This window comes from Pipistrellus hanaki (assembly GCF_964339955.1).
Source record: "Pipistrellus hanaki genome assembly, chromosome: 1".
In the NCBI taxonomy this organism is placed as follows: Eukaryota; Metazoa; Chordata; class Mammalia; order Chiroptera; family Vespertilionidae; genus Pipistrellus; species Pipistrellus hanaki.
In genome coordinates, this window is record NC_140503.1 from 161,357,667 (window position 1) to 161,373,720 (window position 16,054).

A 16,054-nucleotide genomic window follows, 5' to 3' on the forward strand; every position below is an offset into this window, starting at 1 on the left:
AGTATTTATATAACAGTTATTTTGTTTCTACCTGCTACTTACTGGCTGTGAAGTTTAATCCTTATTTCTGGAAATGATATTGGGCTGCTCATGATCTCATATACAGATTGCCTTGGGTATAATCGTATTTTGTTTTTCTCTTGATCTATAGATCTTTTGGGAACCAGGCTTGAAAGTGAAGGTGATAGCCTCCTGCAGACTCAGGCATGTCTCTGCTATATTTGTGCAGGGAATGTAGAGAAATTAGTTGCATGCTGGACTAAAGCTCAGGATGGAAGCAACCCTTTGTCCCTTCAGGTTAGTATCTTTGAAACAAAGGATGCTTCCTTTTCAGTTGTCCTTCACCCTACATATAGTTTAGAAATTGATTTGCTCCAGAAGTTCATTGCTTTCACCCTTATTTGTATTTTAGTTCTTTTTCTGGATAGTTATATGTATTTATTGCTGTATTTAGAGGGGCAGAGTTTGGGATAAGTTAAATGGGGTTGCAACTATTTGTGAGGTCAAGGTTGTTAAGGTGGCTTATTGGGGGAAGTAGGTGGCAAAAGCATGAAAACAGCCCTTGCTTTACCTCTTTTCCTCATGCTCCTCTCTCTGCCTCTAGTGAAACTGTCTGCTTTAGGCAAAGAAAGAAGCAATGTGGGGTATCACCAGTACCAATAGAGAATCTTCATGGTTAAGGGGAAATGAAAGAGGTCAGTGTAATCCTGTGTAACATTAATACATGGACAGAGAGGAAGTAAAAAATTATTCTCAGGCACTGACTAATAATATATTTCAGTTTTTTCCCTAAGCATTAAATCAGCAGAGTCTCTTGGTATTTCAGTCTAATATATAATATTAGATATATATATATATATATAATATATAATATTAGATATATATATATATCTCCCCGGAAAGATGTTTTTTCAGTAGTGTTGTTGTTTTAAAGATCACTCTGTTGAAACTGAAAATCTGATAAGAAATCAAGGTTTTCCTCCTATGTGCTTCTGAGAGAAAACACACTTTTGGATTTATGAAGGGCAGATAGGTAGGATACTCTTGTGCTTTATACCTGAAGTCTAGCTCCCATTTTTAAAAAATTATTATTATCGAAGAATAACATGAGAAATTTTGGGTTAATATAGTAAGCCCATTTGAAGATCATATTATAATAATACTGTTTTTATAATATAGGTAAAATGAAGTGTTCTCTCAAAGTTTCTCTTATACCTGCTGGAATCCAAGTTTCTGCCTTTGGACATCTGACTCTCACTTTCACTTTGGATATTTGCCTATTTTAGCTTATGAGTATCTGGCAGTTTAAGGATGTTTAGGAGAAGGTGGTAACTTATCCCCTATTCTTGAGTAGGAGACCTTCTTCCTCCTTACTTTTTCAATTCCCTAAATGGTGGTTAGTTATCCCAGGCCTTTCTAAGAGAGATGATAGGTACTGTGCTTTTAGTTGGTTTTAGAAATCTTAGTAACTCTTTTCCTGTTTCTTTTCATACACATCTTGGAATCTTCGTCTTTCTTCTTTACTCTCCTTCCTTTTTCTCATTTAGGATCTGATTGAGAAAGTTGTCATCCTACGGAAGGCTGTACAACGCACACAAGCCATGGACACTAATACTGTAGGAGTTCTTTTGGCTGAGAAGATGAGTCAGTATGCCAATTTGTTAGCAGCCCAGGGCAGTATTGCTGCAGCCTTGGCTTTTCTTCCTGAGAGCACCAACCAGGTAATTTGAATTGATTATTTTTCTCCTAATGTACGAGTATGATGAGTCCAGTACAACAGCACTCAGTATTAAACATACACGTGGGTAGAATGTTTGGAAGGATTCAATTTCTGTCACATGACTGTAGGTGAATGTTATTGTATGACAGTTTTGTGGGTTTTTTTAATATATTTTTATTGATTTCAGAGAGGAAGGGAGAAAGAGAGAGAGAGAAACATCAATGATGAGAGAAAATCATTGATCAGCTGCCTCCTACATGCCCCACACTGGGGATACAGCCCACAAACAAGGCATGTGCTCTTGACTGGAATTCAACCTGGGACTCTTCAGTCCCAGGTCAACACTCTATCCACTGAGCCAAATCAGCTAGGGCTGTGTGACAGTTTTTCAAGGATCATTTTAGGTATACACAAGCTGTGTCAGATAGGATGCTCTTACAATATAATAGAGCCCTTTGTATGGAGGGTGATAGTATTTGAGGAAAATAAATGGGAAAAGGACCAACTTTTTGTTTCTTAAGCCAAATGCTAAGTCTGTCCACAAGTATCTTTCTAGGAATTTTCCATATTGAAAAGCTATACATGTTAATACTTAGACTAGTGGGCTGTAACTTAAAAATTCCCACAATGTCCATCCCAGATATTAGTGAAGAAGTTCATTCGATATGCCATTTCAGTCTGATACCATTTCTGGGCAAGTATGTTTTTAAGTATTCAAGACAGGAGAACTATATTACATTCCTAATTTATTTTCCTTAGTTGGTGTGTAATAACACTCAGACTTTTCATTGTATTAGTTTTAATTCAATTCAGTTAGTAACTGAGGATCTAGTGATGAGCAAGAGTACCAAGATCCTTTTCCTGGGGGAGTTTCCAAACTCAAAATGACTGTGGATAAATGAACATGAAATTCCAAAAGTGCAGAGTACTGTGGTAGAGGTAGTGCTATGGGAACACACAAGAAAGAAACCTAAAATCCATAATGGGACATGGGTGAGAATCAGGATGGGATTTGAGGAAAGTATTTTGGTTTTGTAATTTATAAACATTTAGAAAAATATGTTTTTATTAATTTCAGAGAAGGGAGAGGAAGAGAGATATAGAAACATCAATGATAAGGAAGAATCATTGATTGGCTGCCTCCTGCATGCCCCCTACTGGACCAGGAATTGAACCATGACCTCCTGGTTCATAGGTTGATGTTCAACCATTGAGTCACACCAGCTGGGCTGAGGAAAGTTTTTATAACCACAATGTGTGTCTGCAGCTTATTTTTGAGCTTTGCAGATATTTTTTCTCTATACATTTTTTTTTTTTTTTACTGTGTATGAATTAGTCTGTGGTTTTTAATATTATTTTTTAAATCTTTATTGTTGAAAGTATAACATGTCCCCTACCTTCCACCCCCCATTGACCCCTTCTAGCCCACCCCAGGCCTTCACCGCCCTAATGTTTGTGTCCATGGGTTAATCATATATGCATATAAGTTCTTTGATTGATTTCTTCTCACCCTCCCCTGTCTTTTTATTGTAATCTTTATTCTGTTTTAATGAATTTTTTTTTTTTTAGTTAAAATTGTTTTTAGTATTTTGTCTGTGTTAGGGAATTATCAATAAACTAGAGGCCCAGTGCACAAAATTTGTGCACTGGGATGGGGCAGGGTCTCCCTCAGCCTGGCATGTATCCCCTTGCAGTCTAGGAGCCCACTGGGGGTATACCCTTGAGGGAGCAGGACTAAGCCATCAGTTGGATATCCTTAGCACTGCTGAGGAGGAAGTAGAGGCTCCTGCGACTGCTACTGCACTCTGGCTGAGCAGTGCTTCCCCTGTGGGTGGGCACTGACCATTGAGCATCTGCTCCCTGATGGTCAGTGCATGTCATTGCGACTGTAGTTCTGCCGTTTGGTCTATTTGGATATATAGGACTAGAGGCCTGGTGCATGAAAATTCATGCACTGGAGGGGGATTTCCTCAGCCCAACTTGCCCCCTTTCACAGTCCTGGAGCCCTCGGGCGGAAGGCAATCTGGTGATCAGTGGAAGGTGATGCCCCCATCACACCTCTGCAGCTGCCACTGCCAGCAGTGCAAGCCTCGACCGGCCCAGGTTACCTGAGCCTGGGTGGCCCTGGGAGGCTGGACAGCCGCCATCTGAGGCTTGCCTGCGCCTGGGGCCGACCCTGGGCAGCTGGGGGGCTGAAGGGAATGGGGGACTCTGGAGGCAGGTGTGTGGAGCAGTAGGACCTGCCTGGGGGTAGGCCTGGCCCTGCTGTGCACCTGCCACCCAGGCACGGCTGAGGGGACTGGGTGTCGCCATCTTTTGGCTGTGAGTGCTGCCATCTTTGAGGGCATGGCAGTCAATTAGCATATTCCCTCTAGGTGCCACCATCTTTATGAAGGCATGATGATCAATTAGCATATTTCTTCTTTATTAGATGGGATTTCATTGAGTAAAAACACTTAACATCTGGGTTCCAGGACTGTGGTGGTATGATTCTGCAGTTGTTTTTTTTATTTTTTAATATATTTTATTGATATTTTACAGAGAGGAAGGGAGAGGGAGAGAGAGTTAGAAATATGGATGAGAGAGAAACATCAATCAGCTGCCTCCTGCTTACCCCCTACTGGAGATGTGCCCACAACTAAGGTACATGCCTTTGACCGGAATCGAACCTGGGACCCTTGAGTCCACAGGCTGACACTCTATCCACTGAGCCAAACAGGTTAGGGCTGCAGTTGGTTTTATATACACTTACATGTAGAATACAGCTCATATTTTCTAAATTGTTAATAAAAATATTAGGTAGAATAGAAACTTAATCTTTATGATGATTTCAGAGAGGAAGGGAGAGGGAGAGAACGATAGAAATATCAGTGATGAGAGAACTAGAAATTGAGCCTGCAACCTGGGCATGTGCCCCTGACCAGAATTGAACTTGTGACCTTTCAGGCTGTTAGTTGATGCTCTAACCCAGGAGTCCTCAAAGTTTTTAAAGTGGGGGCCAGATCACGGTCCCTCAGAGAGCTGGAGGGCCAGACTATATGAACTACTAATTCCTACTGTAACACCTCGGCTGCGCTCACTGCCCAAAAAACCTGGCAGGCCGGATCAGACTCCTCTGCGGGCCGCATGTGGCCCGCGAGCCGTAGTTTGAAGACCCCTGCTCTAACCACTGAGCAAACCAGCAAGGGCTTGATGAATTTGACTTATAAGTTTTATATGACTTTTTACTTAATACAGTCTCATTTTTAAAAAAAATATTATTTAGAGGGGAAGAAGGTGATGGGGTGCAGGGGGAGGGAGAGAGAGAAACATAAACATTGATTAGTTGCCTCCTGCATGCACCCAACTGGGGTCTCCTGCATGTGCCCTGACCAGGTGGGGGATTGAACCCCCAACCTAGGTATGTGCTCTGACTAGGAATCGAACCTGCAACCCTTCAGTGTACAGGCTATGTTCCAATCAACTGAGCCACACCAGTTGGGCAGGTCTCATTTTTATATTATTGAGCTAGAAGATGCTTTTATTTTAAGATTAACTTAATCTAAGATCTTTACATCTTCTAGCCTTAGAATTAAACTGTTTATTTTTAATACTGTTTATAATCACATACATTTTCTTTCTTTTTTAATGTGGAACGCTTCATGAATTTATGTGTTATCCTTGCACAATGGGCCATGCTAATCTTCTCTGTATCATTCCAATTTTAGTATATGTGCTGCCAAAGTGAGCACCACATACATTTTCTATACAGTAAGTCCTCAGATTACGTCGGAGATCTGTTCCTATGGTGCGACGTAATGCTATTTTCATTGTAAGTCGGAACCTACCTATATAAGCACCTATGTCACTCACATGGAGCACAGACACAGCAGTAATGAAGCAAAACAGTAAAAATATTTAAAAGAAAGATAACAATTCCTGACCTTGTGGTAAATAAATAAAAACATAAAGCACATATGTACATACGTTGAAATGACAGAACTTTTTTTTTTTTTTTTTTAAATGGAAGATGGCGATGTGACCACAAAACGATGTATATCAAGTCCGACATAACCCAAGGACTGCCTGTACATTATTCTTTATGGCTTTCTTTGGACTTGTTAAAGAATGTTTTTTATATAAATATAATCTTAATTTTTCTTCCTCCTATGTATCTCATACCCTTAGTATTTTCTGGGGAATATGTCCTGAGATTTTTTTGATATCATCATAGTATACAATTACCCTCCATAAAGGACAATAAAGAATAACTAAAATGTCTCAATGACATGAACTTATAGAAATCTATAATTTTAAAGATATTGAAATGAATTCTTGCTGAAACAGTTTAACATTCCCTTTTTGTTGTTAATATAGAACATATGTATAGTCAGCTCATACTGTAGATCTGCATAATTATAGATCTGTAGAAGTTTCTTTGAGTTTGACATCTTATTTCAAACGTATTTTTTAGAATATATTTTTATTGATTACAGAGAGGGAGAGAGAGAAAGAAATATCAATGATGAGAGAGAATCACTGATTGGCTGCCTCCTGCATGTCCTCCACCCCCACTAGGGATTGAGCTTGCAACCCAGGCATGTGTCCTTGATTGGAATCGAACCAAGGATCCTTTAGTTCACAAGCCAACACTCTATCCACTGAGCCAGGGCTCAAATATCTATTTAAATTAACTTTTATCTCTTTCTTAGAGCATCATTTTCCTTCATCACCATCTTTAGCAGATGATTCTCTTTGGGGCCTATTTTCCCTACAAAGAAACAAAGTTATATTTTTTAACAACTTTTGTGATTTGTGAGCATTAATCATCTATAAGAAAACGACAGAAGAGCAGTGATGAGAAGTGACATTGATCTTGCATGCCACCATGTGGTCAGCATAATTCAAATCACTGCATCAGTTACATTACAAGTTACACTATGTATAATGGACCTTTGGTGTCAAGTCTTGAGTATTAGAATGATGTCAAAACCTAATGTGCCAAGGTCTATCTGTGTGTATATATATAAAAGCTTAAATGACCATTATGACCAAATGACCAGAATGACTGAAACAACCGATTGACTAGTTGCTATGATGCCCACTGACCACCAGGAGGCAGATGCTTAATTCAGGGCAGCTCCCAGCCTGGCCAGCCCCCCTATCAGTCCCGATTGGGGGACTGCTGGCCAACCTCCTGTGGCCCTGCCCACCCACCCTCCTGGCTCCCTCATGGGCCTCGATTGCTGACCAGGTTGAGGGATCCCACCTGTGTATGAATTTGTGCACCATGCCTCTAGCTATAAAATATACAGTGTATGAACAGATATATGAATAATCAAGCTTGCAGTCAAACCTCATCTCTAGCAATTCAGTTCTCAGCCAAGTTATTCATGGAAAAAATGTCTTGGTTGGTGAACAAAACTTTGGATCTCCATTCTACAACTCATTCATGTTGATACCTATATGATCAGTCACAAGTTTCTCAGGGAACAAACAGAGGAGAGAATGTGCAATTATGAGTCAGTTTACTGTTAAACTTTCATTATTAATATCTCAGGAAATTGTGCTATGAATATTTTTATTTTTGTTGCTGCTGGGGTTTTTTTTCTTTTTAAATTTTATCCCACTCTTTGCTTGTCCCTTTCCCTCAACCCAGACCCTCAACCTCCTTCACCCTTGCCCTGGCCTGCTGGCCTGCTCCGCCCCTCCTGCCATGGGGCAAGGTGAAAGGCTGAAAAGGACAGGCCAGACAGTATTATCCGAGGTCAGCATTGGGGATCAGGTGACCCTGCAAGGAGGTCTGTTGCTGCTTGTTGTTATTTAATACCTATAATAAGTCACCCTGGGTCCTAAGGTTAGTGATAGCAACAGAGTGAAAAGGAAAATTGTGAGAACAAAGTAGAGGTCTGGAGCAGATTAATTCAATTTACATTACTTCTAATGGGAAAAGAATGATTCAGTTTTTGAACAGTTCGCTTCTACAAATTGCTTCTCAAACAAGGTTGAGAACCAAGGACCACTGTACTTGAAGAAAATCAACATACTGTCATATATTAGGGTGAACTCTAACAATTTGCATTGTTTTCTTCCATTGCTTCTTATAGCCAAATATTGTGCAGCTTCGTGACAGACTTTGCAGAGCACAAGGAGAGCCTGTACCAGGACAGGAATCACCTCAAGTACCTTATGAGAGGCAGCATCTGCCCAAGGGCAGGCCTGGACCAACTGCTGACCACACACAGATTCCAAGAGTTCCAACTCAACAATATTATCCCCATGTGAGTGAAATAGTCAAGATGAAGTAGGAACATTTATGTATTTCTGTTCAAATTGGTGGTTTTAGCTTGTTGGGTTAAGAGACCTTATATGCTATGATAAAACTAGACAACATATTGTTTTAATAGTACATTTTATATTCTTCAAATATTTAAGATGTCCTTTTATTTATTTATTTTAGCATGTTTTTTTTTTTTTTTTTTAATTAGCCTTTAATCTAGTCCAGTGGACTATATTTCAGATATACATTTAAGCTTTCTAGGGATATTTCTTTTTTTTCCATCACTCAAACTTTCCTTACACATGTACATTTATTCTTAAAAGTAAAGTGGTGGCAACAATTTTGTGGTTAATTTTAGAAAATAGTCTTTTTTGAGTGTTCTTTCCTGAATCATTAGTGTAGGTTTACTGTGTCTTCTGTATCAGCATAATAAGGAGTATTGAGAATACACACTTTTTTGGGGGACAACTTGGATATTACAGAAAAGTGAGTCACCAAAGGTTTATGAAGTTGTAGTTCACCATGGATGTGAAAATGATTAAATATTTGTATTAATGAATTAAATTAAAATTGCCAAAAGTTTAGTGGCATAAAATGTGTCCCTTATTGTCTTTTACTATTTCATGTAGAGACTTACATTTCTAGACCATCAAATAACCTTAGTGTTCTTAAAGGAAAGGTATATTTTCATAAGTAATAAATGGTCTTGATTGAAAACAAAGTTAACAGGTAGATGGCCTTTTTTTTTTTTTTTTTTTTTTTTTTTTACTATGCCCATTTTAAAATAGATTGCTAATAGAATTGACAGAGTCTTTTCTTTTTTTATTTTTAAAAATATAATTTTATTGATTTCAGAGAGGAAGGGGGGGCAGAGAGAAAAAGAGAGTGATAGAAACATCAGTGATGAGGGAGAATCATTGATTGACTGCCTCCTGCATGCCCTCCACTGGGAATCAAGCCTGAAACCTGGGCATGTGCCCTGACCTGGTATCAAACTGTGATCTCTTGGTTTATGGGTCAAAGTTCAACCACTGAGCCACACTGGCTGAGCGGCAGGGTCTTTCTTACATTTCATTGTAGCAAAGTAAATATAAAAATCATGAAAATTTAAAAGAAATCAAATCATGCTATTTGGTCTATTATACTTTTTTTGGTGAGTATGTAAATCAAGATAGATTACATTTGGTAACTAGAGTACTCTCTGTTTTAACAGTTTTGTTGTTTATTCATTTGACATATTTATTGAGAGCCTACTGTGAGCACTTGTCCTTATTCTACCTGTTAGAGGTATATTGGTAAATAAAACAGGTTTAATTCTTCACTTTCGTGGAGATTAAGACTAACTTGGAAAGTCTATGACAACGGTAGGGCAAATCAGGTGATTGCTGGGAAAACTGTGAGGTGGGGAGATCAAGTAATGAACCAGAGTTTTAAGACATAAAGCTTGAGTTTTTCACTATTGTGTGGCTAATTAATTGGCAGTTTGGACTAGAACTTCTAAGCACTGTGAGTTGGACCTGAAGTTGTAAGGCATTCTGTACATGGGGAGAAGAGAGTATTTACTCTTTATGTCCTTGGACTTATCTGTCTTTCTAGGAAAACACAAAAACATCAGGACTTTTGTTTTACTTTGACTTAGCAGTCTTATACTTTTAAGAAAAGAAAGACAAATTCAACCATAAATTAAGCAGTAATTTTCTTGACTAAAGCTTATGCTATGCTGAATGAGGACAGTGGCTTAAAGTTTTAAGGAATGTTTACTGGCTGGAGTAAAGGGTTGAAAGGGAGACCAGATTCTTAGGAGTTCTACTCCCACTTCCACCAGCACACCCCTGCTATTAGTTATTTATGTACTGGAGTATCTCCAAAGATTTACTTACACAAAAGATTTTGATGGCTCAAAAAAGTACTGAAAACCTCTGGACTCTGGGGTAAGCAACATGGAATAGTGAAGCAGACACTAGTTTGGGAATTGGGAGACCTTGAATCAGTCCTAACTCCTTCACCAGTGAGTCGTATGGCCCTCCATTTCTCTGAGCTTTGATTTTCTTGATGGTAAAGGGTGGGGATTAAACCAAATATTCTTTAATATTCTCTGAATGTTCCTAAGCCTCATATGGGACTAATTTTGTTTTTGTGGCTCTAATGAAATCTAGAAAAGGGAATTTACAGCTGAACTAATAATAGTAGCATGAATACTATTAATGCTTCAAAATAAGTTTTTTTATTCAGTTATCTTTTTTCTCAGAATGTCTTCTTTCTATCCCTACTTACAGGACCTAGCTTTTCCCCTCTTATTCTTGACACTTGAATGGCATTGTTCTTTGTGCTTTGATTTTGGTTTCCATATTGATTTTTCCACTGCTTCCCTCCCCTTGTTTTATTGTGAATGTGTGTTTTTCTTTTGGAATCCCAGCTTACCTTGAAAGCAGTTGCCTGACTAATAATGCTGTCTTGCCACTCTTAATGTTTTGCTTTGCATATGGCTGTTAATGCCTTTTGGTTTTTTTTCTTTTTTTTCTTCTTTTAACATTTTCATTTTTTTTATTTTCTGTGATTGGTGTTTCTTTGTTCAATTCAGGTTAGAATTGCCCCTACTGTCACTACCTGGAGTAACAAAACTCCTACCGCCCTTCCCAGACATCTACCTGCTGCCTCTCTCTCTGACACACAGGTATATCCTTCATTATTCCTCTTAGAGCAGAATTCTGCTCACCTAAATATATATAGTTATATATTCTATTCACCTAAATATATATAGTTATATATTCTCTACCCCCCTTTCTCAAGTTTCCCTCTCCCTTCAACTGCTTATTGCATTTGAATGCTTTTATGATGCAAGAAGCAGTTTTAGCATAATTAATTTATTTTCTTATTCCTCTCTCCTCCTTTGCAATTCTAAATTGCCTTGAGTGAGAAAAACATCAATCAACTTTCTAACAATGGTTTAAATCTAATTTCACTGAAGATTTTCATTTTCCTTTTCTCTTTCTTTCTACCTTTTTTTTGAGCATTGCAGAAATTGAAGAAAAGCAGCCTTCCCTTGTGGCATTTATACTTACATTTTCAAAGTATGGAATAGTGTGGATGGAATATGTAGAGATGGAAAATCCTGGAAACTCATAAATATCAGTGACACTATTTTATGAGGCTATTAGTATCTGTAATCATTCATTGCAATTATTACTTTGAACCTGTCTGATCTTTAAACTACTCAGAATGTGTTGCTCAGAAAATGTGCTCTGAAGAAGGTAGAATGTGCAAAATGAATTTTTCTTACACAATAAGGAATTTTTTAATAGAATTCCATTTCGGAGATTATAAATCCATCGGGTAAGATTCTTGGTTCCAAATGTAATCCTTATTTTATCATATTCTCATTTCTTAGGGAGAAAATCCTCCACCTCCAGGTTTCATAATGCATGGAAATGTTAACCCAAATGTTGCCTCAGCTCAGCTTTCCACATCTCCGGGCCATATGCACACCCAGGTACCATCTTATCCACAGCCACAGCGTAAGTAGTGACCCTGAGTCCTTTCACAGTAGCATTTCTTATCTAATCTAGTAACTATTTACTTTGAGGCTCCAAAGCCATGATCAAGTCAATTTTAACAAAGAAAGAAAGAACCAATGTATGTAGGGCCCAAGTCCTAGCTGTAGAGAAACATGGTTTTCCCTAGGAAGCATCCTGAATCAACATGCTAGCAAACAGCTCCTATCAATCTTTTCAGAATACTTGGCTCCTGTTCCTGAGCCTTTATTAACACCTGCTAAAGAGAGTCAATTATCCCATGATCTAGTACAAAAAAAAATAGACTTTTAGAAATTATTTGGTACATATTCTTTTCCTTCAGGGAAGATGACACAAACCATAGTTGGAAAAATGGTTCCAAAGGACATTTGTTGTAGTTTTTCACTTTATTTTTTTTAAGAAATAGGCTTTATTTTTTTTAGAGCAATTTTAAGTTTACAGCAAAATTGAACGGAAAGTACAGAGGTTCCAAATATATACCACCTGCCCACCACCACTGAAACTTCCCACACTGTTGACATCCTGCACCATAGCAGTACATCTATTACAGTCATTGAGCCTACACTGACATATCTTTATCATCCAAAGTATTTTAGGGTAAAAAACCCTCACCTGAGTATATGATTAGAGAGAGGAAGGGAGAAAGAGAAACATCAGCATGAGAGAGAAACATCGATTGGTTGCCTCCTGTACACACCCCGACTAAGGATCATACCCACAACCTAGATATGTGATCTGACTGGGAATCAAACCCTCACCTTTTGGTATACGGATGATTCTTCAACCAACCAAGCCACCTGGCCATGGCCCTTCTGTAAATTTTGACAAATGTATAATAATGACACATATTCACCATTGGCTAACCACCCCCCCCAGGAAAATAATTGTCTTTGGAAAGTAATATATCACCACTATTTTAAAATTTAAATAAGCAGAAAATAGAAGTCTGAAAGGGGAAAATTATCCTATATAATAAAAGGCTAATATGCAAATTGTCCCCTTGACTGGGAGTGTGATAAGGGGTTGGGGCTGGCCAGCCAACCACCTGCAGCCACTCCCCCCAGCCAGCCCCACCCCTAATTGCCTCTCCCACCCTGCCCCTATTGGGGGCAGCCTGCCAACCGCCCATGGCCCCTCCCCACAGCCAGCCTTGACCTCAATCAGCCCGCCCACCCTGATTGGGGGTGGGGCAGCCCACCAATTACCCTCGGCCCCTCCCCCTTGCCTGCCCAATTGGCTGGATTCCACCTGTGCATGAATTTATGCGCTGGGCCTCTAGTGACTAAATAACTATTGCAAAAACAAGAGGGCATTACCTACGAGCTACTCTTTATTTTATTTTTTAACATATATTTTATTGATTTTTTACAGAGAGGAAGAGAGAGGGATAGAGAGTTAGAAACATCGATGAGAGAGAATCATCGATCAGTTGCCTCTTGCACACCCCCTACTGGAGATGTGCCCGCAATCAAGGTACATGCCCTTGACTGGAATCGAACCTGGGACCTTTCAGTCTGCAGGCTGACGCTCTATCCACTGAGCCAAACCCGGCTTTGGCCTACGAGCTACTCTTAATGAGCACATTCTGTGCTAATGTGAATGTTCTTAACATGGATACAACTTTTCACTCAGTGTGAAAGTGCTATCTTCAGAACCAGGTATGGTTCTACTGGATTCACTCTATACAGGTTCATTTCTACCCTGGTCACACAGAATGTGATGAAATTAAGATCCCTTATTTGAGTTCAGTTCACTGCATAAAAATATCAGTTGGCTGCCTGATTACTTACTAGCAAACTATGTACAGTATATGGAATATTATATAGTAACTAGAGGCCTAGTGCATGAAATTCGTGCACTCTCGCAGTCCTGGAGCCCTTGGGAGATGTCCAACTGAGGGCATCTCCGCGAGGAGTGGACCTAAGTGTCAGTCAGACATCTTTAGTGCTGCTGCAGAAGTGGGAGAGGCTCCTGCCACTGCTGGTGTACTCGCCAGCCATGAGCCCAGCTTCTGGCTGAGCGACACTCCTCCTGCGGGAGTGCACTGACCACCAGGGGTCAGCTACTGCATTGAACGTCTGCCCCCTGGTGGTCAGTATGCATCATTGCAACCGGTCGTTCTGCTGTTCAGTCGATTTGCATATTAGCCTTTTATTGTATAAGATGATAAGTAATTTCTCTTTGGATGTATAATTCCTCCATGGTTCCATCTGATGGCTAGTAGGTGTCACTGCAATCTTTTCACAGGAACAGGAAGTCTCAGCAAAGAGTTTAATCTTTTTTAAAATTTATTTTGCGTTTTAAATTTACTTTTAAGTTACAGTTGATATATAATATTATATTAGTTCCAGCATAGTGACTAGACATTTATATATCTTATGAAATGATCCCCCTAGAAAGTCTAGTATAGAAAAGGATCTGTCTTGCAGTTCTTGGTTCTGATGTTTCAAAGATTTTCATAATCCACACCAACCTGAAGGTAGCAGGTTTCAGATATGGGATCCAATGACTTTGTATATTTAGGCCATCTAAGTTACCAAACCTAATATAAGTCTTCATGTTTGGCTGTAACTTGTTAAAAGAAGAATGATAAAAAACAGTTTTCATAGAATGAGAAAATTTTGGTTTTCTGTTGCTCTGAATAAACTTGTGACTAATGAAAATTTTTATTTCTTCTCCTTGGTATAGCTTATCAACCAGTCCAGCAGTATTCCTTCGGAACAGGGGGGTCAGCAACGTATCGACCTCAGCAGCCTGCTGCTGCTTCTGCTTCAAACGCTTACCCTAACACCCCTTACATACCTTCTGCTCCTTCCTATTCTGGGCAGTCTCAGCTGTATGCAGCACAGCACCAGGCCTCTCCACCTACCTCCAGTCCTACTGCTTCTTTTCCCCCTCCCCCTTCCTCTGGGGCATCCTTGCAGCATGGCGGTCCAGGAGCTCCACCATCTGCAGCTTATGCACTGCCTCCTGGAACAACAGGTACACTGCCTGCTGCCAGTGAGCTGCCTGCGTCCCAAAGAACAGGTCTGAGCTTGAAAGGGATTCGGTTTGGCTCCCTCCTTTATTTTTTCATGCACACAGGGGTGGATGGAGGGGAATTATTTCTAACTGTTTGTATACTGGACAATGTGAGATGTTAAATGAGCTTTTCTAAAACTATTTCAAAACTATTTCAAAAAGTGATCTTCTCCCATAATGAATAGTTACTGGATGAGGAAAGCTTTAGAGCTTCAAAAGGATAAGAGTATATAATTTACATTGAATTCAAAGTCAGTGTAAGAAATTTTTTGTCAAGATAAATGGTGATTGAAATCATATTTAATAGATACTATTTTTTTTTTTTTTTTTTTACTAGAGCAAAGCTATGCTCTATGTTCTTCTGAGAATTTTTCAATTTTTAAAATTATTTGTGCCTTAAATTCACTCATGGAGATTAAACAGTACAGAGTCTTAGTGAGGTTGTATAAATTTTATTTTATTTTTTATTTTTAATATATTTTATTGATTTTTTTATAGAGAGGAAGAGAGGGGGATAGAGAGTTAGAAACATCGATGAGAGAGAAACATCGATCAGCTGCCTCTTGCACACCCCTTACTGGGGATCAAACCTGCAATCCCGGGCATGTGCCCTGACTGGGAATTGATCCATCAACCTCTTGTTGCATGGGTCGATGATCAACCACTTAGTAATACCAGTGGGGCAATAAGTATTATTTAAATAGACGAGGAAATCTGAGTTTTCTAGAAGTTGTAATATGGTCTCATAGTTATACTGTAAAAGTCTCCAAGTTGAGATACAAACCGAGGTCTCTTAGTCTTCAAAGCCACGTTCATTATTTTTTACTATATTATCTAGTCCTAATGTGATAGAAATAGCTATGAGGATTGGAATTAGAAAAACCATGTTGCAACATGTTTCAGGCATTTATTACTTCATTATCTAAGTTAAATATTTGCATGGTTATCTTTTTCTTCTTAAGCAAAAGTGCATTTGGCTATGAGATAAAGTCTTTGCTTATGTACAAAGTAACAGAATGTTCTAACCTGGCTGAAAAGCAGAGTGACTTTTAGGAGGAAGAAGCCAAACAAACTTTTTCAGTATCCAGCATGTACCAAGTTAGCTGCTTTGTTACCTCTTGCATGTTAATAGTCCCTTCTATTTTAATTAACAGTTATAGCTTTATCATATTTTATTTTTTTATTTCCTAAAATTTTTGCTTAGGTTATATAAGTGATTGTGATTGAAAATTTTATCTTTGTTATAATGTGTCTTAAATCATATTATGGTTCCCTGTAGGATTTAGGAATTCTGCTTTTCCATTGGATGATTTTTTAAAAATATATTTTATTAATTTTTTGCAGAGAGGAAGGGAGAGGGATAGAGAGCTAGAAACATTGATGAGAGGGAAACATTGACCAGCTGCCTCCTGCACACCCCCTACTGGGGATGTGCCTGCAACCACGGTACATGCCCTTGACCAGAATCGAAACTGGGACCCTTCAGTCCGCAGACTGACGCTCTCTCTACTGAGCCAAACT

At 39.0% G+C, this 16,054-nt stretch overlaps 2 protein-coding genes across 20 annotated transcripts in view; both read left to right on the forward strand.

Annotated features, from left to right (window-relative positions):
• The window catches only part of SEC31A (SEC31 homolog A, COPII coat complex component), a 77,733-nt gene that overhangs the window by 46,368 nt on the left and 15,311 nt on the right, over nucleotides 1-16,054 (forward strand). For 6 of the 19 annotated variants that reach the window (XM_084882516.1, XM_084882498.1, XM_084882512.1 and 3 more), the window contains 6 exons: nucleotides 152-297; nucleotides 1,548-1,721; nucleotides 7,807-7,980; nucleotides 10,561-10,653; nucleotides 11,368-11,494; nucleotides 14,201-14,539. In XM_084882516.1, coding sequence (XP_084738642.1) covers nucleotides 152-297; nucleotides 1,548-1,721; nucleotides 7,807-7,980; nucleotides 10,561-10,653; nucleotides 11,368-11,494; nucleotides 14,201-14,539 — 1,053 coding nt within the window. The remainder of the gene's footprint in view (nucleotides 1-151; nucleotides 298-1,547; nucleotides 1,722-7,806; nucleotides 7,981-10,560; nucleotides 10,654-11,367; nucleotides 11,495-14,200; nucleotides 14,540-16,054) is intronic. The other 13 variants (XM_084882514.1, XM_084882499.1, XM_084882501.1 and 10 more) reach the window with 5 other exon arrangements.
• Nucleotides 1-16,054, forward strand: part of TMEM150C (transmembrane protein 150C) — a 319,396-nt gene that overhangs the window by 20,648 nt on the left and 282,694 nt on the right. The window lies entirely within an intron of this gene.